Source organism: Sminthopsis crassicaudata, chromosome 4, assembly GCF_048593235.1.
Source record: "Sminthopsis crassicaudata isolate SCR6 chromosome 4, ASM4859323v1, whole genome shotgun sequence".
NCBI classification, from domain to species: Eukaryota; Metazoa; Chordata; class Mammalia; order Dasyuromorphia; family Dasyuridae; genus Sminthopsis; species Sminthopsis crassicaudata.
Window position 1 is genome coordinate 448,946,588 of NC_133620.1, and position 24,106 is coordinate 448,970,693.

A 24,106-nucleotide genomic window follows, 5' to 3' on the forward strand; every position below is an offset into this window, starting at 1 on the left:
AAAGTCCCACTCCTCCCCCTACCATTTCAGGGGGTCCTGGATTTATCTAAGAGCTGATCTGACTGGATGGGAGGTCCTAAAACATTCTAAAAGAGAAAGAGTCTTAACCTGAGGTTCAAGAACTTAAAAAAAATTTGTAACTATTTCAATATGATTGGTTTTCTTTGTAATGCTATGTATTTTATTTTATATATTAAAGAATATTTTTAATATACCTTCCTAGGGTTGTAGGAGAAAGAGTCTATAGGCTGATTCACCACATTGCCAAAGGGATGCAGGACACAAAAGAGGTCAGGAACCCCTCCACTAAAAGAAGGGAGGTATATCTAAATTAGGGAATGGGGAAAGTAAGTACTGAGCAGCCTGGGGGTGGTCTGAATCTAAAGGGAAGGTGGGGGGCAGTGTGGCCGTCCAGGGCTGCGTTGCTGGAGGAATGTGAGCAATGAATGAGGCTAGAGGGGCCCAGCTGGGAGAGATGAATTGGACCTGAGAGTTAAGGGAGTAGCCTCAAGGCTGTAGGGTTCTGAATAGCACCCAGGGTGGCTGGGGCTCCAAATGAGGCATAAGGCCAAGTTAAAGATGCAGTCTGAAAGGGCTGGGGAGAGCAGAGGGAGGCTAAATGGGCCCAATGGGGAGCCCATTGACACAAAGTGTGGCACTAAAGGAGAAGCCCCCACAAGTCCCCTCCTCCCACCCACCTGCCACAGCCTTGAAAAGAGCCTCAAGCGGCTCAGCGGGAATTTTTAATCCAGCCAGCACCCCCGCCCTCGGGCCCCCTAATCCCCCCCAGCTCCTCCCCTCCTCATCACCAGGCTCTCAGACATCTATCTCCCCTTCCTCAAACCTTTTCCCTGACACTCTAATACCCCAAATAGCTACAGATTGCCTGGTGTCTTTTCCCAATTCCCCAAGATGGGGAAAGGGGGTCCAGAAAAAGAGAGCTAGAGAAACTGGGGTTTATATATTTTTGTGCCTCAGTTTCCCTATCTGACACATGGCATGATGTGATGTCAGATGGTGCGGTGGGTGAAACCTTTGATTTAGAGTCAAATGAGCTGTGTTCAAATCTTGTCCAGGAACTTTCACTTTTTGGGCTTTTGACTTCCTCACCTATCAAATGAGGGAGATGAATTATATGAATTCTGAGGGTCCCTTCCAATTTAAGGTCTGGGAAAGCACAATCTAACAAACTGTGAGAAGCCCAAGAGATCCTGAGAGTGAGTCAGCACTGAGGACAGGACAGCTCCAAATCCATCTGGGTGGGAACCAGGCACTCAAACTTTGTATATAAATAGGGTAAATTGTATACCTCCCTCCAGACAGGATGAAGCGAAGTTTGGAGATGTCTCCTGGCAGTTTTAGGAAATGTCAGTACAGAATTTAGCCTGTCCAACCCAGGCAGTTAGCAGAGCATCCAGATTCTGTCCCTAGAGCCCCATCTCCCAAACTGATTCTCTACCTGAAGCAAATCCGACTTCTGGCACTTACTACCATTGTGACCCATGGCAAATCACTTTTAAAATCTGGGACTCAGTTTCCTCATCTATGAAAGATGGAGTTAGACTCACTGATCTCTAAATTCCCTTCCAATTCAAAATAAACGAACCTATGTCAAATTCAAGGGAAAGAATGATAGATTCGGAGCTAAAAGAGCCGGGTTCGAATCTCATTGTCAGACGTTACTTATGTAATCTCAATTATCACTTGTCTCTTTGCCTTTTCTGTAAAATTAGAACAGTTCAGGTGTATGTCTCAAGGAAGTGAGTGATTTAAAAAAAGCTTCCACAAATACAAAAATGTAGTAGAAAGGAACTGGAAACAAAGCCGATGTCCATCAAATAGGGACACAATGGTACATGAATATCAGGGAATATTACTGCTCCTTAGGAAACAAAATTCAGAGAAGAATAGGAAGACAGATACAAACTGAGACAAATCAAACAAGTAAAGCAATAATGACTGCTACAATGTAAATGGAAGAAAAATCAAGGCCATAAAACTAAACACGATTATAATGACTCATCTTGGCCCTAAAGAAGAGTTGTAAAAAGGTACCACTCTTCCTTGTTTGCAAAGATGGTATAGAGTAGGTAAGGAACATCTCATCATGTCACCTCAGTTTCATATATGGGTTAGTTTTGCTGTATTGATTATTTTTCTCTTGTTATAAAGGTTGGATCTCTGGGAGTAGAAGAATTTCTACTGGAAAATGCAAGTGATGTAAAAACAAAAGATAAAATAAATAATTTTAAAAATCAAAACTTAAAAGAAGTGTATATTTTTAATATTCTTTATATTCCTTTGAGATTAGCTCAGAGGTCCTTTCCTGTTTTAAATTTACAAATCTACAATCCTGTCCCTTTCCTGAAGGAGCTTATGTTCTACTAGGGGAGGAAGAATGAGGAGCAAAATTGTACATAGATAAATTCAACATACATTTTTTGTCATGTGATAGCCTCCTAATTTTCTTATCGTTTCTATGTTTTTGTTTCCAAATCATTTTCCCACAGTCATTCTTATTATTCCCAAACTCCAATAAAAAGGATAGAGAAAGACTCAAATGCCTAAGACACAGCAGAAAGAAGTTCCATTTGGTTTCAAGAAACTTTAAATAATCTTTAAATAACACCCTCTAGCTTCTCTCAAATTTTACTTCTCCAGGCCTCAGTAATGATCCTTTTCATCCATCAAGTAGTTGAATGGCATAATAGAAAGTTAAATATGCCTGAGGAAGACCTGAGTTCAAATCCTACCCCAGTCACTTACTATATAAATTGATTAAAAAACCAACAACAACAACTCTCCTAGCCTCAATTTTCTCATCTGTAAAATGGGGGGGTGACTTTAGCATCTACTTGGCAAGGTCTAGTATGGCTCAAATGTAAAAACATATATAAGATTCTTTGCACTGTACAAATGCTAGCTATTATCATTATCAGAGCAGTATGTACTCCAAGAGGAAAAAAGTACAAAAGAATAACATGTCTCTTTTCCGGGGAATGCAGGGAAAGGGTAGGAGCTGGATGATTGACTAGACTCTTCTATCTGCCTTCTTAATCAGGAATCTGAGCTGAATGGAATTCATGAGTCTGCCCAGGGGTTATTGCTCTACAGAACTGACCCAACCCATCCACCCAAGCCCCCCTCTCACTATTCATAGACATTTACAGCCTCTCATAAATAAAGTTTTGGTCAGCAGCTGCAGGAGAGGAGGAAGATGGGAGGGTAGCAACACTACTCCAGTACTTTTCGATTGCAAGTGGGAATAGGGAAAGAGCTCCATAAATCACACTACCCTATTTTTCCAAGATGCTTTTTACTACTAAAACTTAATCAGTTTAGACTATATGCAAACTACAAAAGGGTTAGCCTAATAATAATAATTACAGATAGTATTTAAATAGTAATTTAAGGTTTGCAAAGTGCTTTATAAATATTATCTCATTTGAGCTTCTACTAGAAGGTAGGTAATATTATAACCTCATTTTACAAGGAGGAAACCAAGGAGGTTATGACTTTCCCAGGGTCATGTAGCTAGTATCTGAGGCTTTATTTGAACTTAGGTCTGCCTGAATCTAGATGTATTATTCTATTCACTGAGCCACAGAAAAAAAGTGACCATAGACCTAACTTTAGAAAGGACTCCTGAGACCATTTAGTCTTTTCTTTTCCTCCTCTCTATTTTACAGACCAATCAATTAACAAGCTTGTTGTGTCTTCTAAGTACTTGGCTCTATGCCAAGTGCAGGGGATGCAAAGACAAAAATTAAAGTCCCTGCCCTTAAGGCGCTTATATTCTATTTGGGGAAGAAAACAGATACATAAAAGGAGGATAAATAGTAATAGTTAAATAGAGACAGCTAGGTGGCGCCATAGTGGATAGAGTGTAGGGCATAGTCAGGAAGATTGATTTTCCTGAGTTCAAATCTGGCCTTAGCCACTTACTAGTTGTATGACCCTGGGCAGGTCATGTCACCCCGTCTGCCTCAGTTTCCTCATCTATCAAATGAGCTGGAGAAGGAAATGGCAAACTACTCCCAGTGTCTTTACTAAGAAAACCCCAAATGAGGTCATGAATTGGACATGACTGAAAAACAACTGCAAAAAGTTAACAAGGAAAGGGAGAATACTTAGCAGTTGATAGAGATCAGAAAAGCCTTCATATGGAAAGTGGGACATAGGCAACATTTTGGAGGAGGAGAAGATTTCAATGATGCAGAGGATAGTAAGAGACAAGGAGGGAGATGAGGAAACTGAACCTCAGGGAGGTTAAGTGATTTTTATAATGCCACACAAAATTTTATGGAAGCAAGTTCATTCAGTAGAAAAATCTCCATTTGAAGTCAGAAATCCTGGGTTCAAATCCTGTCTCAGTGACCTTGAACAAACCACTTACCTCTCTAGACCTCAGTTTCTTCCTCTGAAAAATGAAAGAGTTGGTATAACCCCTGAGGAGTAATGATAAATCAGATCAGTTCTCTTCCTGACAGAGAGGTGATGGACACAAGGGGCAGAGACATCTCTTTTTTGGAAAAGGCCAATGAGTGAATTTGTTTTGCTCGAAGCCATTTAATCTAACCAAATCTGAAATTGTTTTCTTCTATAGCTTTCCAAAAATTTCTGGTGACAGGGAGCCCACCATCTCCCTAAGTGTCCCATTCTGATTTGGGACACCTCTCATTACTGACAAGCTTTCCCTTCAGACCTAAATTGGATATTTTAGAAGTTGCACCCATAGGTTCTAGTTGCGCTTTTGGGGCTATGCAGAACAAACCTAATCCTGCTTCCACTTGATAGCTCTTCTGAATTTAAGATAATTATCTCATGCAATAGAAGGAAAATTGAATAAGAATCAGAGGATTCAAATTCTGCCTCTGATACTTATTACTTGGGTAAACTTGGGTAAGCCACTTCCCTAGACTAGAGCTTCTTCACCTGAAAAAATGAGAGGATGGTCTAGATGGTCTCAGAGGTTCATCACACTCCTAGACAAATGATCCTAAAATATCCTTGAAGGTCCACCCCAGAACTAGATGTATGATCCTAAGATGGCCTTGGAGGTCCATCACAATTGTAGATATGTGATCCTAAGATGACCTCGGAGATCCAGCCCAATCCTAGACAAATGATCCTAAAATATCCTTGAAGGTCCACCCTAGAACTAGATATATGATCCTAAGATGGCCTTGGAGATCTGTCCCAGTCCTAGATGTGTGATCTTAAAATGGCCTAAGAAGTCCATCCGAGTCCTATATGTGATCCTAAGATGGCCTCAAAGGTCCATCTCAGTCCTGGTAAGATGGTCTCAGAAGTCTGATCTCTCCCCAATTCAGGTGATCTCTGGGTGAAACATGTCTACTTCTGAAATGTGCAAACATAGATATAAACACACAAATACACCACTAGTTAATGGATCAGCTCAACAATGCCATATTCAGCCTCATGAAGTGTCAGAGCTGGAAGGAACCTTCAAAATTAATGAATTCAGTTCCATCATTTTAAAGAAGGGGATTTCTTCCTCAGTACCATATCTATGACCTGTAAATCTCAGTCTTGAATCACAATGAAAGTAAAAAGCCCACGCAAATTTTGAAAGTTCCCAAAGAGATCCCATGTAGAGAAATCTAGAGAAATAACATGTTGTCTAAAATATCAAGTCATCTCAAATTAGTCAGTCACCAAGTAGTGTGCAACTGGTAAAATTTAAGTTCCTTGCGGGCAGGAATTGTCTTGCTTTTATCTCTGTTTTCCCTAGTTCCTGTTATAATACCTGACAGAGGGTAGCATCCTAATGGACACTTACTGCTAATAATTTGAGTAATTAAAGATTAACATCTCTCTGTTCTTATTGGTCATTAGAAAGGAAACACATTCTGTTGCCAAAACTATATTTGTCAAATCTCATATTGTAGCCTTCCAGAATTTGGGGTTTCTTCCTTCCACACACCAATAAAATAGATAAAAGGACTTCTTTCTCTACGAAAGTCTTACTTGGACTTTGTGACAGAGGTTAATTGCAGTTTTGAATCCTATACTAGCATATACAAGTTTATGTAGATCCTATTAACCTAGGGAGGATTTGAATATAAGGGCCTAATGGACTAAGTGTGTACCCATCCTTCTATGTTAGGATCAGTAGTTTCCTTCTGCAGCTTCCCTGACTCTAAGGTAGCTTCCTTTCCTACAACCTGATTAGCCCCAGCTTCCTGGTCTGGGTCATAAGAGGTCCCAATCTTCTATAGTATCCATCTCTTAGATTTAATAGGTACCTTTAATAAGACTACTAGAGTCTCTGTATTTTGATGACTGATTGTCCAATCATGTTTCCAGATGAAGCTGAGAGAGGCCATATCCTTATTGCACATCCTTGCTGTTTAGAGTAAAATAAATTTCTTCCTTTGTTAAGTGTTCCCCCCTCCACAAAAAAGAAGGAAGAGCTGAGGTCTTTAAAGTGGAAATGATTTACCCACCTTTCCCCAGCTAGTGAGTAATCCTGGCTAAGATTCTGAGGCAAGCAGACACAGTGGTTCTTCCCACTAAACCATGAACCAGAGAGTTCATCTGGAAACTGGATGAAAACTCAACTGTCTCTCAAAGCCCAATGGCCTATTAAGTAGGAATGCCTTTCATTCTCCTGCTTTCTCTGGCTTGTCCCTTTCCAGCAAGGCACAGACAGATAAATAAGAATGGTAATAGTTAACATTTATAGAGCACTTTATGGATTAAAAGTACAATTGTAATGATGATGATGATGATGATAGCTAGCATTTATATAAGCACTTATTATGTGCTAGACACTGTGCTTAAAAACTTTACAATTAATATTTCATTAGATCCTCACAAAAACTCTGTGAAGTAAGTGCTAAAAATTTCCCCATTTGATGGATGAGGAAATTGACATAGCTCTGTCCAGGATAACAGAGCTATTGTGTTTTAGGTAGGATTTGAACATAGAACTTCAAAGGTCTAAATCCAGTGCTGTCTACTATGCCATTTAAATCCCACAGTGAGAGGACAGAGGGATTGGGGTTCATAGGAGGTTGACTCTAGAATAAAAAAGGATATTACTGACATCAAATTTAATCCTCCCCCATTTTACAGATAGGAAACTGAGATCCAAGAAAGTAAAATGGTCTTTTCCAAGATTATACAGACAGTTCAATAGTAGAGGTGAGATTTGATGCCAGATTCTTTGACTTCAAATCCCATGCTCTTTCTACCAGACCAAGAGTTCAGAGAACTGTGTTTGAGTCTTTGTACCAATAATTATCTGTGTGACCTTCATCAAGTCATTTTTTTCTCTTTGAGCCTCAATAAAACTGAGGTGGGAAGAAGGTTTGACTTAGAGGACTAAAAAGTTCTTTATAACTCGAAAATTCTATGATTCTAGGACATGTGGAGACTGATTAATGCAGTCAAACCAGTTTAATAAGCATAGGGAGGGGAGAAAGTTTCAAGCTCTGACCCCTCAGGCAATGCTTCCTCCAGAGAATTTTATTTAATTCACACCTCTCCTTTCTCTCAAGAAAGTTCAAGTAGAAAGGGAAGTTCCTATTTCCTTTAAGCTTTAGGTACAAAGAATACAGCAATATCCTAGAAAGATAGAAGAATCTTAGACAGGAAAACCAATTTTTAGTTAAAATCTCAATTCCTGGGGAAGAGCCATCCATTTGAGTGTACACATAAGATGCTTCCTTATCCCATCACAGAGGACTTCTAACCCAGCTGCAGTTTTATAGATTGAAAACTGGAAAGGATATCAGAGGTTATCTGGGCATTCCAAAGGATGTCCAGAGTTAAAAGGGTAAGTCATGAAAGAGGAAAGTAGAATCAGCATTTGAACTCAGGTCTTAAATCCAGCATTCTTTTCATGATAGAAACTGCTTCATTTGGGCAAGCCACAAAGAAACATACCATCTGGAATCTATTCCAAATTTGGCTCTTCTAGCTAGGAAAAAAAAGGTCTTTAAATTTTTTTTTTAATTTAAAATTAAGATAGGATCAGTGAGGTTGGCTTTGTTCTGGACAGAAGCAACCTCATGTATTCTGAACTTCAGGTAAAAGAGAAATTCAATTCTAAATAACTGCAGAATGTATAAAATATTTGGGAATCCACTTACCAACACACACATAGGACTTATATGAGCATTACTATGGAAATATAGAAAAGCTTAAAAATTGAACTTACTAGTTGTTCATGGTTGGGACATGTCAATATAATACAAATGACAATAGAAACTAAATAACACAATATTTTGTACTAAATTGCATAATATAATAGTAACTAAATAACAAAACAGTTACTAAAGTGACTTGTTTAGTGGCATATCAAACTACCAAGAGATCATTTTAAAGAACCAGAAAAAAAGCCCTTAACAAAATTCATTTGAGGAACAAAAGATCAAAAATCTCAAGGGAAACAATGTAAAAGTGGCAAGTCAAAGGTTCTAGCAGTGTCAGTCTCAAATCATACTGTAAAACAATAATCATCAAACTATTTGACACTAGTTTAAAAAATTAAAAAGTTGATCAGTAAGACAAAAATAAACACAGAAGCATCTCAAAACTTCAGCTTTTGGGAAAATTGAAAAGAAGTCTGAGAGAAATTAGAATTAGATCAAAATTTCACACCATAATGCCAGAATAAGCTCTAAATGGATATATATCCTGACCTAAAAGGTCACATGATAAGTAGATTCGTGAAACAGAAAAATAGAAATCATTCATAGCTAGGAAAGAGGAAGATTTCTTGACCAATCAAGAGATAGAGAAATTAATAATGGACAATCTGGGTACATAAAAATAGAAAGCTTTTACACAAACAAAATCAATGCAACTAGAATTAAAAGGAAACTTGTTAGAGAAAATCTTTACAAGTTTTTCTGATAAAAGACTGATATCCAAAATATAGTGGGAAATGACTGAAATATTAAAAATGAGAGTAATTCACAACAGATAAATGGTAAGAAGTAAATAAGCAGTTCTCAAAAAAAAAAGCAACTTTCAACATCAATATGAAAAAATGCTTCAAATCACTAATGAAGGAAATGAAAATTAAAACAACTTTCCAAATAAAAAAATAAGGAAAAAGAAAATCATAATTGTTGGAAGCTATGGAGAACAAGCACACCAAAGCATTGATGTGAATGGAGGGCTGGCTCTACTGCTGGTTCTTGACTCTTAGCATAGTGCCTAGCCCATAATAGATGCTTAATAAATATTGATAAACTGACTAATTAATTATTTGCAATACAATTAATGCAATGGTTAATCAACATTCAGAGGAACATTGATGAAGTAAATTTTCTACTTCTTTAAGTGATGGACTAGAGGTAAAGAATGAAACATGCATTTCAGATGTAGTCAATTTATGTTATGTGTTTTGTCTGACTAAACTAAATTGCTATAAAGAAAGGAGGTTTTTTTTTTTTGAGGGGGTGTAAAGTTTTATGATTGAGGAGACTAGTGATAATAACAATGGTATTTATATAGCTCTGAAAGATTTGTACAGTGTTTTATAAATATTTTCTCATTTGAAACTCATAATAATAAGTCTAGCCCATTTCACAGATGAGGAAACTAACACAAAGGTTTTATTAGGGAGGTTACATGACTTTTCCCAGGGTCAGATAATTGGGACAATATTTGAATTCATGTCTTTCTAATTCTGGGTCCAGCACTTAATCTATCTACTCTACCACTTAGGATTCCTTAATAGGACTTCCTAACAATAGTAATGTCAGCAAAAAAGAAAAGAGCATCAATGAAACATATAAAGAAAATATATAGAAGAAATCTCCATTGACTAATTAAGGTTTGGAAAGTATAACAAACATTCAGGAGAGCTTTGCAACTTCTATGCCGAAGTGAGTATATCAAAATAAAAAACAAAAACCCAACAGGCTGTGTATAATTAGATTCTCACCTTCATATACAATCCTCTTTTTCTGTTCTCTGATATATGAAAAAATATTAATTTTCATTGGTGTTTATCAAGTTTAGAATACCTTAAATTTTTTTTTTTAACATAAAGAGCTGGTGGGGAGGGGGAGAGAAAGGAAAGATAGGGGATGAGGTCTCTAAGTTCTTTTAAACCTCTTCCCTTTGTCCTTCTCGGGGAGCCCCTCTCTCAGCTCATTAATCGCATGTTCCAGGGACATAGGGTCTTGGAGCAGCAGCAGATGACACAGCCTCAGGGGCAGGTGTTTTTCCCTCTGTGCCTGTATAATCTATTCAGCTCTCTTGTCTGTTCCCCTTTTCCCAGTCTCCTTGAGCCAGCTTGCTGGAGAACTGCAAATGAGATGAGGCTTTAGGGTCAGGGGATGTGGAGGGTCCCCATATGGGGGAATTAAGGGGGGTGGGACCAATGGAGGAAAATCAGATGGGAAGAAAGAAGTATCTTTCCTTATGGGAGCCTCTCTGGTTTAGGAAAAGGCAGCTCTGACAGCTGTAGCTGTACCAGGGCCAACATCTTAAAAGTATTTTTTTTTTTTTTTTTTTTACTCAAAGCTGCTTAAGACATCAACTATCTCAGATGTGTACTGCTGTATGACAAAGCTATGAATCCTGGAGAATGGGTTCTCAGGGCAAGGTCAACAGATCAGATTTCTAGAGTTAGAAGAGATTCGAATCCGTCTAATCTAATTCCTTCATTTTAATGGAGAAAACTGAGGTTCAAGAAAATGAAGCCATTTGTCCAAGGCTACCCAAGTCCTAATGGTCAGAGGCAGGACAACTTCCCCTGGAAGCTCCCCAACAATGCAGGCTAGAAAAGAGACCATTATGACAATCTTTTGAGGAGTTGGACATCCATATATTCTCTACCCCAATACCCTCAGAAGCATCTGTAGCTTACTGGATATGTTTGATCATTCCACTAGGCTAACAAACCAAAGGTCATGGGATTGATCTCCAAGTGGGCCAATTGCTTTCTTGTTTCCTGGGTCAAGTATCTCTCAAATTTAAGTCATTGGGAACAAGGGAGATGATAAGAGAATACAGATCCATAGACTCAAATCTATCTCCATCTCCAGAAACAGAATTCCAAGTTTGTGCCACTAATGGCAAGTAGGTCAATGATTTAGACCTAGGGAACTTTAAAGGTTAAAGAACCCAACCTCCTCACTTTACAAATTAAAAAAAGGGAGGTCCAAAATGTAAATATAGTCTGGAAGATCAGATTTAGAACAGGAAGGGACTTCAGAACTAGTCCAAGCCCCTTATTTCACAGATGAGGAAAATGAAACCAAGGGAATCATTAAGATCCAAGAATCCTTTAAATCTAGAAGGGAGCTTAGAGACCAGCAGGTTTAACTCTCCCATTTGACAGATGAAGTTACAAAGGCTTGGAGAGTTGACGTGACTTTGCCCAAGGTCACTTATGAATTTCCTATTAAACCCACTTTCTCCTCGCCTCTTTGGAGTTGCACCCAGCTATGTCTGTACTGTATGTGAAGAGCTCTGAGAACTAGAACTCAAATGCTGTTTCATTGGCCAAACATTCTCATCTCTGCCTCTCTGTGCAAAGTCATGATATGATAGTAGCAAGGAATATGAGTATTGGGGGTAATTTAAGCTCTACAAAGAGCTATAATAACACACATGTGTAAATCATTATAAGACTTGGAAAGAATTTTATATGTTCATTATAATTAGAAGGATGGTGTAAGCATTTATTAAGCACCTACTATTTGTCTAACAAATAGACACTGTGCTAAATGCTTTTCAAATATTTTCTCATTTGATCTTCACAACAACCTTAGCGCTATTATTATCCTCATTTTACAGTTGAAGAAACTAAAGTAAATACACCGCTAGTTAAGTGTCTGATACTGAATTTGAACTCAATTCTTCCAGACTCTTGGGCATTACACCAATTAGCTGCCACAATATGGGGATGAAATTCACTTAATCCCTCTGCCAAAAGTGTCCACACAAGATGAACCAACCACTTTACCTAATTACTAATCAGAGCCAAAGGAAGAAAAAAAGGATCAAATGAAATTCTGTCAAATATGTTCCCAGTATAACATGGTATTCTTCCAAGGTGAACAGCTCTTTATAAAAGTACTTGCCTTTCCACTGGTCCTATGGTAAAGCCAGAAGATCACAGATTTAAAACTGAAGGAGCTTTAGAAATTATGTAGTCCAATACTCTCAGTTTACAGATCAGAAAAATGACAAACTCAGAGAAGTTAGGTGAGTTGCCCAGGTTCACATAGCCATTAAGTGTCAGGAGCAAGATTTGAACTCGGGGGACTTGGCTCCAAGGATGGTCTAGTTATCTCACTGTGTAAGAAGAAAGGAAACTCAAAATGCAGAGTGAATGTCAAGTCCCACCACTCCCAACCCCATCAAAGGAGGGGAAAGCACAACCATCTCTGCATGGAGAATAAGACAGAACAAAAGAAAATGTTATGGGCAACGTGGTATAGGAGAAATAATACTGCATTCAGAGTTAGAGGAGTTCAAATTCCACCTCATATGTTTCCTGTGTGACTTTGCTTAATCTTTCAGTTCCTCAGTTTCCTCATCTATTAAAGGGGTGAATTGAAGTTCTATATCTGTGATCTTAGAATCTTTTGAAATGAATCATTAGGAATTTACAAAATGAAGTGGGATGGAGATCAGATATAAAACCAAATATCCTAAGTAAGGATTAACTAAGAGAGGTTATAGTGGTTCATTTTCTGGAGGTCTTTAAAAAGAGACTCAATTCCTGTTTGTCTAGAATGGTATAATTTCAGGGAAGGGAGGGCTGGAGGTGGTGGTGGTAAAAAAAAAAGACCTCCAGTGTTCCCTTCCGGCTTGAGGAACAAGGATCATCTAGGATCCCTGATAGCCATGACCACATTTGTCCTCTAGATATCCCTCAATGCCTCTCTTAATAGTTTTTCAAAATCAATAGAAATAGTCTATATGAAAATGTAAATACACACAATCTAATAGAACTAATGATATAAACAAAAGAGAGGGAAGAAGGGGGAAGAGAGGAGGAGAAGGAGCAAGAGAACAGAAAAGAGATAGAGAAACAGAGGGGAGGGGGGGAAGCGAGGGAGGAAGAAAGGAGGAAGAAGAGACACACACACAGAGAGAGCAGAGAGAGAATAGACTTTGTTCAGATTCTAAATTAAGCATGTATGAAAGCTTGTACAAACTACACTCATATCCTTGAGAAGCCATGGCCCACCCTACTGTGTTGTCCCTAGGAGACCTCAGTGGAAGGACAATGACTCCCAAATTCTTCAGCTCCAGTCCTTCAGACTCAAAATTTTTGGATATCTCCACTGGGATTTGGCTTCAAACTTAGAATGTCTAAAACTGAACTCTTTCTTTTCCCCCTCCATGTATGTTCCTTCCCTTCTCCCCCACCTGCTTTCATAGCTCAAAGCCAAAAAGTTATCTTTCACTCCTCCATCAAACAACAAGCATTTATTAAGCTCCTGCTTTTCACCAGGTTATATTCTAGGTCCTGGAGATACAAAGATCAAAACAAAGCAACCATTGCCCTCAAGATGCTTACAGTCTGTCAGGGAAAATACCACATAGACAGAAGGACATAGCAAAATAGATACAAAGCAGAGGCAAGATAATTTGGGGGGATCCCCTAGCAGCTGAGAGAGGAAACAAGCTGTATAGATCTCAAATGAGAGGTGCCTTTTGGAGCTGAGTTCTGAAGAAGACTAAGGATTCTCAGAGTTGGAGGTGAGGAGAGCAATATGACTTACTGGATTTAGAGACATGACCCTAAATAAGTCCCTTAATCTCTGTGCCTCAGTTTTCTCATCTATAAAGAAGTTGCACTTTATGATCTTTAAGGCCCCTTCTTCCAGCTCTATTATATGATCTTCTAATCCTCTCTCTCTCTCTCTCTTTCAAAATCTGGCCCCATCTCCCTTTTTCTACCAGGGGCAAAAGAGCCCCTCAAATTACCTTGTATCTACCTTGTTTCTATTCTCTGAATCCCCCACATGGACCCTCTGCTGTAATTTGAACAGTCGATTTCCTGACCCCTGCTTATACCTCCTCTGTTTTTAAAAAATGCCCAACCTGGACTGGCCTGCTGCCTTCTGGGTACCTATCCATTATGTGGTCTCCTCAAAGGGAGGGGTTTTAAAAGATGCTGTCCAAGGACAGAGTGGTTTCCTTCCTGAAGGTCAGAGCTCTATTTCAGGGCTTAAAAAGCTCTAACCCAAGATTTCCACATACACACGGACCGCCCCCCCCTTCATTGCAATCTTAAAAACTGCAGATTACCCCATTCCCCAATTTTGGATACAGCCCCCCCCCCCATTCCTCCCCCCCAGCCTTGAGTGAAATAAGTGAATCAATCCTTAAATGGAATGCTCTGAGTCACCCTGGGAGATGAGCGATAATGCTGGGATAGTGGCTAACCCACCCATGGGATTGTTGTCCCAGCACTCCCCACAACTCCAACCCACTGGAGTGCATAGGATTCCCCAGACTGATCAATCATCTGTAATCATTTGGCGTTGGGTTAAATCGGATCCGCTTCTAAGTTTTCAATGGCTTCTGGGGTGGGAGTAAGGAATGGCTTAAAGGAAAGGCCACTGTCCCCAGGGGAGAGACCCAGCCAAAGAGGAGAGCAGGGCTCCTTTTGATGTCAGGAGATCAGAAACACGCCAAGCCACACCCACAGGCCGACGTCATCACCTTCGTGAGCAGCCAAGCCTGGGAAACCCACGCAGCAGGAAGATTGATAATCCTGGGGAGAGGGGGAAGCTAACGAAAGGAGGGGGGACTGAATTAACTGCTCACATACCTGATCAAACAGGACTTTCCAGTGCTGACAGAGAGGGAAGCCGTGCAGGAGAGGAGAGGAAGAGGAGGAGGAAGAGGAGGAAAAGGAGAAAAGAAAGAAAAAAAAAGCTCAGCATTAGGGCATCTGGAACATTAGAAATGCAGCTGATCTGGCCTCCCAGCTTCTTCTGCATTAGATTGCTCTCCAGGCTGCAGAATTGGCAAGGAGATAGCAGAGGAGAGCCAGTGAGCTGGGCAGCCCTAGTCCTCCCCAACCCATTTCTCCCCACGCAACATCCCCTGCACTAAACACCGAGGAGAAAGGGCAGAGACTCCTATTTTTTTTAGGGCAAAAGGGGATCACTCTTGTGGAGGGAAAGAGGGAACACCTCAATCTTATGGTGAAGGGGGCGGGGAGAGATTAGCCCAGCATGAGTCACATTAACTAAGGATACAGTGACCCTAACTCTATTAGACACACATTTGCCAAGATGGTCCCCAGCATGGCTCACGTCCCTCTTTCCCATGTAGCCAGCCTTTAGAGAATACAAGCTCTCGCAAAGACTAGAAGCAAACCTAGGCTTTAGATCAACCAGTGAGTATTTAACAAAAGCTGTAAGTAAGCATTTAGAATGAAGTATTCACACTGAGCCTGGGGCGTTGGGGTGAGTGGGAGTGAGGGGGTGGGAGGAAGGCTTCTGCTCAACCGTCCAAGCCAAAGGGACAACCCAAGGATAATCTGCCTCAGATTTATGGGGCATCCAGATGGGTCTTCGGGGTCAGCACAAAGGTCAACAGGTCTCCCGCCTGTATTCACGTGCCACTCAGTCGGGCACAGCCCCTGGGGCCCGTGGGCAGAGGTTGCTTTCTAATCTGTATTCCTGGGGAATCCTCTGCAGTTCCCTGATAAAGTCATTAAGAAACTCTCTCCAGCCATCAGATCTCCCCAGTTCTGGGCCACGCTGGTGGCTCCCTTCCCATAACAGCAGAGATCTGGTCCATGCCAAGGACAGAGACAGAATGGGGGCTAGACTAAATAAAGTCCACCATGGACAGAGAGGAGCTGCATCCCCACCGGGCGGCCAGCCCGGGAAAGCCCGGGGAATGGGGCACTTCTGAGGCAGCCCCTCCCCCACACCCCAATCACAGTCCTCAGTCCCCAGAATCTAGTGGCCATTAGCTCTGGAATCACAATTTCGTCCCCCTAAGCGCTCCCGGGGCTCCAGCAGTAGGTCTAAGTTTGAACCCCGATGTTTCCTCTTGCTTGAGCAAGAAAGGTGGCCAGAAGCTTATTTTCTTCGCCGCCCCCCCCAACTGTATCCATGGGGACTGTGCATGAGAGAGAGGGGAGTCTCCAAGAGGGTGAGCTCTCTCAAGGGGCCGTGGAGGAGGAGTCTGCAGAGGCTCGGAGCTTCTGGGGATTCAAAGTGCCTCGTAGGTCATGAGTTGCGGGGCGAGTAGGGGAGGGGGACTCACTCCCGGTGACGTCTCTGCCTCTGCGGGAAAACTGTGTGTCCCGGGCACTGCACCATCTGCGGGGAGGGGGCTCTGCTGAGGAAGGGGATCCGGGACGCCCGGGTTCCAAGCCTAGTGCCTCCCAGCAAAAGGGAGCGGGGCGCGGCGGGAGGCACCGGAGCGGGGATGGAGAGCCCGGGGTTCCCCGGGGAAGGGAAGGCGAGTTGAAACTTGAGGAAACAGTGTCCGCTCCGCGACGGACGGGAAGCTGGCCCGAAGGATCCGGCAGCTTCAGCACTAAGTGTGGCCAGCTCCCCGGCGCCGGATCGGAGCGGGAGCCTTCCCTCCGCAGGCCCCCGTCCCAACACTTCTGCCCTTGGGCGCCCACCGGGATCCCGGGGGCTTCCGCTTCACCTTGAAGCCCAAGTTACAACCTTCTGGTTGTGGGGAGAGGAGGAGGAGGAGGAGAAAGAAGGGGGAGAAGGAGGAGAAGAGAAGGGGAGGAGAGTGCTCCCGCTTCTGGGCTCCCGAGGGCGGCGGGAGAAGCGAGCCCGGGCCAGCCCCCCGCCGCCGAAAGTTGCACTTACGTCCTCGGGGGCCATGGGCAGCGGCTCCTCGGGCTCGGGCTCGGGCTCCAGCTCCTCGATGCGCTCCGCCTCGGCGCAGGCGGCCACGGCGGGGGCCGGGCTGGGGTGCTCGCCCATGGCCGAGAGCGTCCCGCGAGTTAACTTTCCGCGGTGGCCCCGGCGCCGCTCCGGGGGGCTCCGTGCGCGCAGGGCGCAGCCAGCGCTGCCAACGCAGCCGAGCCGCCGCCGCGGCGGCCGAGGGAGCGAGAGCCCGAGCGCGTCCAGCCGCCTCCGCTGCCGCCGCCGCCGCCGCCGCCTCCGCCGCCGCCGCCGCCTCCGCCTCTGTGGCCGCCGCCGCGGGCTCCAGCCCCCATGGCCCCGGGGAGCCGCCGCGGGCGCGGGGCAAACTTCTCCCGGTGCCGCTCTGGCTCCCGCCCCCGGTCCTGCCCGCGCTCTCCTTCCGGACTCCCTCCCTCCCCCAGCCCTCGTCCCGTCCCGGGCTGGCCCGCCCGGCTCGGCTCAGCTCCGCCGCCGGGGCGCCCCTGGGCCGCCCAGCCCCGGACCCCTCGCGGCGGCGGCGGCGGCTTCTCCAGCGCTCTGGCCCCGCTGCGCTGCCAGCCGCCCCGCTCCGAGTCCCAGCGTCTGTCTCCTCCCCCTCCTGGGGCGGAGGCGGGGCGGGGGCGGGGCCGAGCAGCCCCCTCCTTCCCCCTCCCCCTCCTCCGAGCTTCTGGGCCAAGTTGGCCGTGCCCGAGGCAGGCCAGGGAGAGCGCTGGTTAGCGCAGGTGCAAGTGCCCGGTAGCTTGGGAAGCCCCACAGTGGAGGGGAAAGAAAGCTGCCCCAGTCCAGGCCAGAGCACCGCTGGGGAGGGCCCGGGCCGAAACGCAGAAGTCCCGGGCCAGACAGGCGGAAGGCCCCCTGCTCACTTTAATCACAGTCATAACCGTAACGACGTTACGAGGGATGTTCATGGGTACCACGCCGCGGGGCAACACTCTAGAAGTCCTGGGCCCTAATTCTGACTCACTCAAACGAGCCACTTCAGCCGCCCAAGCGCTCAGTGACCCTGGGAGATGCTCTAATAAGGAGTGCTTAACCTTGTTTCTGTGGCCTTGGGAGCCTCTGATGAAGCCTGTGGATCCCTTCACACAATCATGTTTTCAATACTTAAAATAAAATGTACAGGACTACAAAAGAATCCTATTAGATTTAAATTGACGGACTCCAAGTCAAGAATCTCTGAATCAAGAAGTTGCAGAACAGTTGCTCGTATGCATCGATAGAGTTTTCTCCACCAATGAAATCCCTCCTTCAAATTATTATTTTTCATTGCTTGTTATGTATTACCTCAGCTGATAGTTATATATAATGTTCCGGTTTTACAAATCCCTTTACATACATTATTTAATCAGAAGCTCAATGAATCCTGGTGAGGTTGGTGCTGTCATTACCCACATTTCACAAACAAGGAAACTGAGACTTGGAGAAGTTAATTCACTCACTCCAGAATACAAGACTAATCATTGTTAGAGAAGGACTGGAAAGGAAGGTGTTCCTGATTCCCCAGTTCAGGGTTCTAGCCACTCACTCTACCACAATGTGACTCCCAAAGTCTCTGCCATCACTGTCTCCACTCTCCCCCCATTTTGCTTGTGAATCCTTGAGAATCTCCAGAAAAGGAATCCTTCCAGTAGAAAAGAAAGGGAGTGGGAAGAGGGATGGAAATCACTTAGAGGAGCTAACTTTGAATTGCAAAGGATTTAAGTAATTGTATTTTCTGAGGCAGAACTGAGGAAAGGGAAAATAAGTAGGAAGAATGGAGGCAAGGAGAAATTGGAATGAGAAGTGAAATTCAGTGGAGAGAGTGAGAAGTGGGAAAAGGTAGAAGAGACACCCGAGTCTTAACCATAGCAAGTGTCTTATAAGGGAATTTCTTCAGGGTTTCTCTTTTTATTCACTAACAAACTCCACTATCCTCAGAGGACCTGGGTTCAAATCCAACTTCTGAAGCTTCCCTGTATGACTTGGGGCATATTATTTCACATTGCTTAGATTCACTTTTCTTCTTTATAAAAGGATGAAGTTGTACTAAATGACCTCAGAGATCCAGGTCTACGATCGCATGATCCTACCCTAACTTCAAGCACTTGGATCTTCAAAGATACCCTTGCCTTCAATAAAGTAGGCTCAGAAAGCAGTATATATTCAACCCCATAAAGCTCCATGAAAAAGACCACAGCTTTAGAAGGTGCTGAAGGGGACAAGTAGAGAGGATATTGAAATAGTAACATCTGCCTGGCCAACATCTGAGGCTCCTTGAGGGTCTTTCACATTTGGGGATTGTTTCTCATTTGTCTTGGTATCTTCAGCATATACTGTCAGTCTGTCCTAGTGAACAAGGATTTATTATGTATATGTGAGGCACTATGCTAAGAAATGTAAAAAAAAAAAGGCAAAAATAGTAGCAGGATTCTAGGAGCTCACATTCTAATGGGGACAGAAACATGTAAATACTTAGAAACATGCCAGATAGGTACAGAATAGATGGAAGGTGATTTCAAGGGGGAAGACGAGGCAACTGGGAGAAGAAAGCCTTTGGGGAATTGAACTGGATCTTAAAGGCAATATGGGAATACAAGAGGAAGAAGGAAGAGTATTCCAGAGAATCAAGGCAAAGACTCAGACATGGGAAGTAATGAGTGCAGACCATGTAGAATGTAGTATTAGGTCTGAGCCTCCAAGGAAATTAGGAATCCTAAGAGGGAAGGAGGGAAAGCATTCCATACATGAGGGACAGTCAGGGGCAGAGGCACAGAGATAGGAGATGGTAATTAATTCTTGTTTATTAATTGATTGATTGACTTCGATAGTGAGCAAAGGGAAGAACACAAGCTGAAGGACACAGCCAGACTCTTGGAATTATTCAGGAGGAGAAGCTTAGAGCCCACCAGGAACCCACCCATAGGGCTGGAGAACTTCCTAAAGTAGATTAATCACCAAAATACCAATGTTTCTAAGCATTTCCCAGGGTCTTTGGCCCTTCTTAAAAGTGAAGCCTTAGTTAGAGGCTCTTTCCAGAACCCTAAGCAATTCGCCTCTGAGGGAGCCATTCAATCTATCAGTTACTGGAAAAGTCCTTCTCTAGTCCAGGGCTGCACCAGAATGTTTCTTCCATTCCTTCTCCAGAGCTGGCTGCCTCTTACCTCCACCCACTCATCCACCTTCCTCTCTTTCCCAAGCAAGGGCTGTTTTCCAATACTGAGAATTGCAATTAATGTTCCCATCTTCATAAAACAGATACACACACACACACACACACCCCTCTAATATAAAACCTGAAAGCATCTCACTCTGGCAAAATGACTTTCCCTTAAAAATAAGGAAAAGAAAATTAACTATGTTCTAATTAAGTAAGCTTATTGCAGCCACCAAAACTGATCTCAGTTTCAGAAAGTGTCATCATTTAAACTATTCTTGTCTCCCCTTCCCTTCCCCCATCCTTGACATCCCTTTTCTACTAACAAGTCAAAATCTTGGCAACATTTCCATGTAAATAAAAAAATGTCTACACAGGGTGTGAATTTGCAAATTGTTGGGAGGGGGGAACATGGTGATGAAGGATCCAGGAGATACTGAATCTTTAGGGTAGAAAAACAATTTAAACTCTAGAAGGAGCTAAGCAAACAAGCCGGAGGGCTGTGAATCAACAGACTCTCTTTCCTATCCATTTGCATGACCCACATGTGCAAGAGCTCAAGACACATTTAGAGTCTCACCTTGAGAAATGGGCCAGGGAGGAAAAAGATGGGAGAAGGCAAAGATGCTGGGGGAAAAAAAAAAAAGAAAGAGCTTGACTCCCGATGTAGGACAACTTTTATGGAGCGTGCTTGGTAGGTCCCTATGATGCCAGGGTCTTATACACAGAATTCCTACTGAATATTGCTTGAATATTGGCCCAGGGTCGAGAGAATATCCAAGCTTTGTGTAGCTCCCTTTAAATTGTCAAGTCCTGATCCAAATACCTTCCAAAAGTTGAAAAACTAGGCAAATGTTTCTTTAGCTTCAGTCTGTTCCCCCTGTGAACGCTAGGAACTTAAAAGAAATTTCATTACTTCAGTCATTAAGCATTTATTAAGCACCTACTATGTATCATGGAACAAGTGAGGTGCTGGGAGCACATATAAAAAATAAAATCACAACGCCTGTCCTCAAAGAACATAAGTGTGTCAACTGGACTAGAACCAGCCTCTAATCTGTGGGTGGTTGGAGCCACACAAAGCAGGGCAGAGACAGGACAGTAAGAACACAAAAAGAAGTTTAATTAATTTCAGAATGAGAAAAATGCTGTTTGCAAATGGAAGCATTTTCTCCTAAGAAGGAGGGCTTATCTTTGTAGGGGAAAGACAGAGTTTATATACATACTGGGCTGGTCCATGAAATAATCATTTTTAGGTCTTGAGTTACTGTCCCCATGGGTCTTATGGGAACAGTTCCTAAATTGATTTTCTTAAGTCTTGAGGGTCATGTTTGGGCACAGAACCAGAGCTCTGATGGGAACAGAAGTATAAGGAACAGAGATTGTGAACAGGTCAGAGTATGATGGATGTTCGCGCATCCCTCAGTGATACCTGGTGCTAGTGAAAGCAATACTTTGCCGGGAAGGTGAGATCATCCAGGGCACTAAGGATCATTGTTACATCGTTTGCTGGGCCTTAGTTCTGGGAAACAGTATCTCCAAAATTTTGCAATACGAACATAGATAAGTGTAGAATATATAAAGTAATTCTGGGGTCAGAGAGGTGCCCAAATACCTGAGGGATGGGGTCAAGACTGATCCTTGACGAAGAAGATACTTGATTAGAACCTTTAAAGGAAGTTAGGGGTTCTCTGAGGCAGAGCTGGAAAGAACCTTAGATAGGAATCTGTCTGGTTTTCATTTTTATAATTAAGGAAACTGAAGCTCATAGATGTGTTGAAGGTGACAGTTAAGTGTGCAAGGTCAGTGACTCTTTCTACGATACCATATCTCTTCTTCCAACCATTAGGCCTGAACTTATTCAACCATCTTTCCTTACAAGTGTCCAGAGAAATGGAATTGTGGCTTTTGTCACTGGAGAGAATGCCCTCTCAGTATTATAGAACATTCAGAGAAAGAAAATGGTCCCTGTCTCTTCCCATTAATACATCCTTACTATTGTTTGTCCTTAATTTTCAAAGTGAATCATGGCATCGGAAAGATGGTACCATGACTTGCAAGTGAATTGGATTAAAATGAGGGAGGGCTGGGCGGTCACCCGTACCACTCTCTCCTCCAGGACCATGTGGGGTCCAGTGGCAAGATATGGATCAGGATGACTGGAGATGGCCCCTCACATCCCTACTAACAACTTGCTGGAACGCTTGCTTTAAGATAAACCAATTTCTGTCCTGTTGTCCAAGGAAGAAGAGCCATTCACCAGCATCAAGACCATTCTAGGAAGCATCTAAAACCCACTACCACAATTAGGTCTTGAAATTGAGGGATCAATGAGTTGTGCAACAGACAGCTAATAAGCACTTTATTGGGCACAAGAGATACTCCAATGGAGTTTACATTCTACTGGAGGAAGATTACATGTGCATATATAAAAATCCAGACAAGTTAATGGGGAGGGGAACAGGAAGATACTGGCAACTGAGGCATCTGGAAAGGTCTCACGGCGGGCCAGAGCTTTGGAAGAAAGGACTTGAGTAAAGAAGGAGACCGTTCCAGGCATGGAGCCCTGCTTGTTCAAAAACACAGGAAGAGGAGACGGAATATATTGTGTGTGAAACTGCAAGAAAGTCAATTTGGCTGAAGCTTTGAGTCTGGGAGGGAGAGTAATATATATCCCTGGAAAGGTGATGATTCTTTGAGTCTAATAGATTCTGACAGTGTGATCCTGGGCAAGTCACCTTAAGACTTGAAGAAAAAGTGCCAATCTGCCCTGATAAAGGGAGTTCCTCCACAGGGAATTCTTTAAAATGTGCTGCCTGTAGGCCAAATGTGACCTATAACACTCCCAAGTGCAGTCAAACCAGTTAAAAATGTTATTGGAAATGTTTAACCAAAAAAAAAAATACACTAGAACAGAGAGAATGTTAATATTGTGTCTTTCTAAGCTTATAGGAATCTTTGTGTACTGTTTTGTTGTTTATTTCCAGTCACATCTGACTTTTTGTGACCCATTTGGAGTTTTCTGTGTGCTTTGTTATTTCCTTCTCCAGCTCATTTTACAGATAAGGAAACTGAGGCAAAGAGGGTTAAGAAACTTACAAAGCTAGTAAGTATCTGAGTTCAAATTTGAACGCAGGTTTTCCTAACTCAAAACCAGTTTAGTACAATTTAGTAGCTCTCACTTCTACTGAGATCAATGGAACATCGCTTTATGCTGTTGAAATGCTCGGAGTTCTTATCCCTAACCTTCACCCAGTAGTGCCAGCTCTTCCCCTCCAAACCCAACTTACTTGTTTTCTGTTTCTGATCCTTTGTACCAGCTTCCTGAGCTTTCCTTTCCTGTCTTGCCAGCTCTCTCCCCACAAGCCCCACCTCACAGCTTCCCATTTCCTTCTCCACACCTGTAGCGCCAATCCAAGCTGGAACTGGCAGCTAACCCCTGAAGCTTCCTCTGGCCCCTTGTCAGCCTTAGGATGAAGACAGAAGTGCTTTTTGACTGAGATCCAAGTTGAATTCTTTTTCTTCCAGGAATCCCCCAGTTGTGTTTGAAGTGTACGTGTTAGAACAGCAGATGTAACTGGAGGTGGAGAAAACCACAGGATTCCAGCCACCTTTGGAAACCCCATGTAGCATTTTTCCCCCTTATTATCATCTAGGAGATCAAACAGAAAATAACTTTTAGGTGTTCCTTCCTCCTCCACCTCCCTGTTCTTTCTTCTCTTCTTTTCTCACCCCAGGGGTGAAAATTCTCATAAGTGACTTTAATCATTAGTGAGAAGTATAAAGGTCCATGCAATGATTCAGATTTACAAAGAGAAGTACCAATGGTCCAAAGTTGAGATCTGAAAGGCAAAGTCTAGAAAGCTCACATGGCCATGCTTAGCCAGCTGTTATACATCTAAAGTAACAGGAAAACTCTCCAGTGTATCCTGTGGATGAATTGAGGTCCTTTCCTTCTACAAATTCCCCCCAAAGAGTCTCCTCCAGTACCTGCTCTCTCTTTCTCTCCTTGGGGTTTGGGGGGCTCTTGTGCATCCTAGGACATTGAAGGCTCATAGGATCAGAAACAGGAGCTCAGAGACCCCTAGTCTCAGCATGCAGTGATCCAGTCAAAGCTGAAAGGCAAAGACAG

At 43.0% G+C, this 24,106-nt stretch overlaps 1 protein-coding gene across 3 annotated transcripts in view; it reads right to left on the bottom strand.

Moving 5' to 3' along the window:
* The window catches only part of RHBDL3 (rhomboid like 3), a 69,406-nt gene extending 52,371 nt beyond the window's left edge, over positions 1–17,035 (bottom strand). Inside the window, exons 1-2 of one of the 3 annotated variants that reach the window (XM_074263604.1) lie at positions 16,803–17,035; positions 14,783–14,806 (exon numbers count right to left, since the gene is read on the bottom strand). In XM_074263604.1, the coding sequence (XP_074119705.1) occupies positions 14,783–14,806; positions 16,803–16,919 (141 nt within the window). In that variant the 5' untranslated portion in view covers positions 16,920–17,035. The remainder of the gene's footprint in view (positions 1–14,782; positions 14,807–16,802) is intronic. The other 2 variants (XM_074263601.1, XM_074263603.1) reach the window with 2 other exon arrangements.
* Between the last annotated feature and the right edge of the window lie 7,071 nt (positions 17,036–24,106).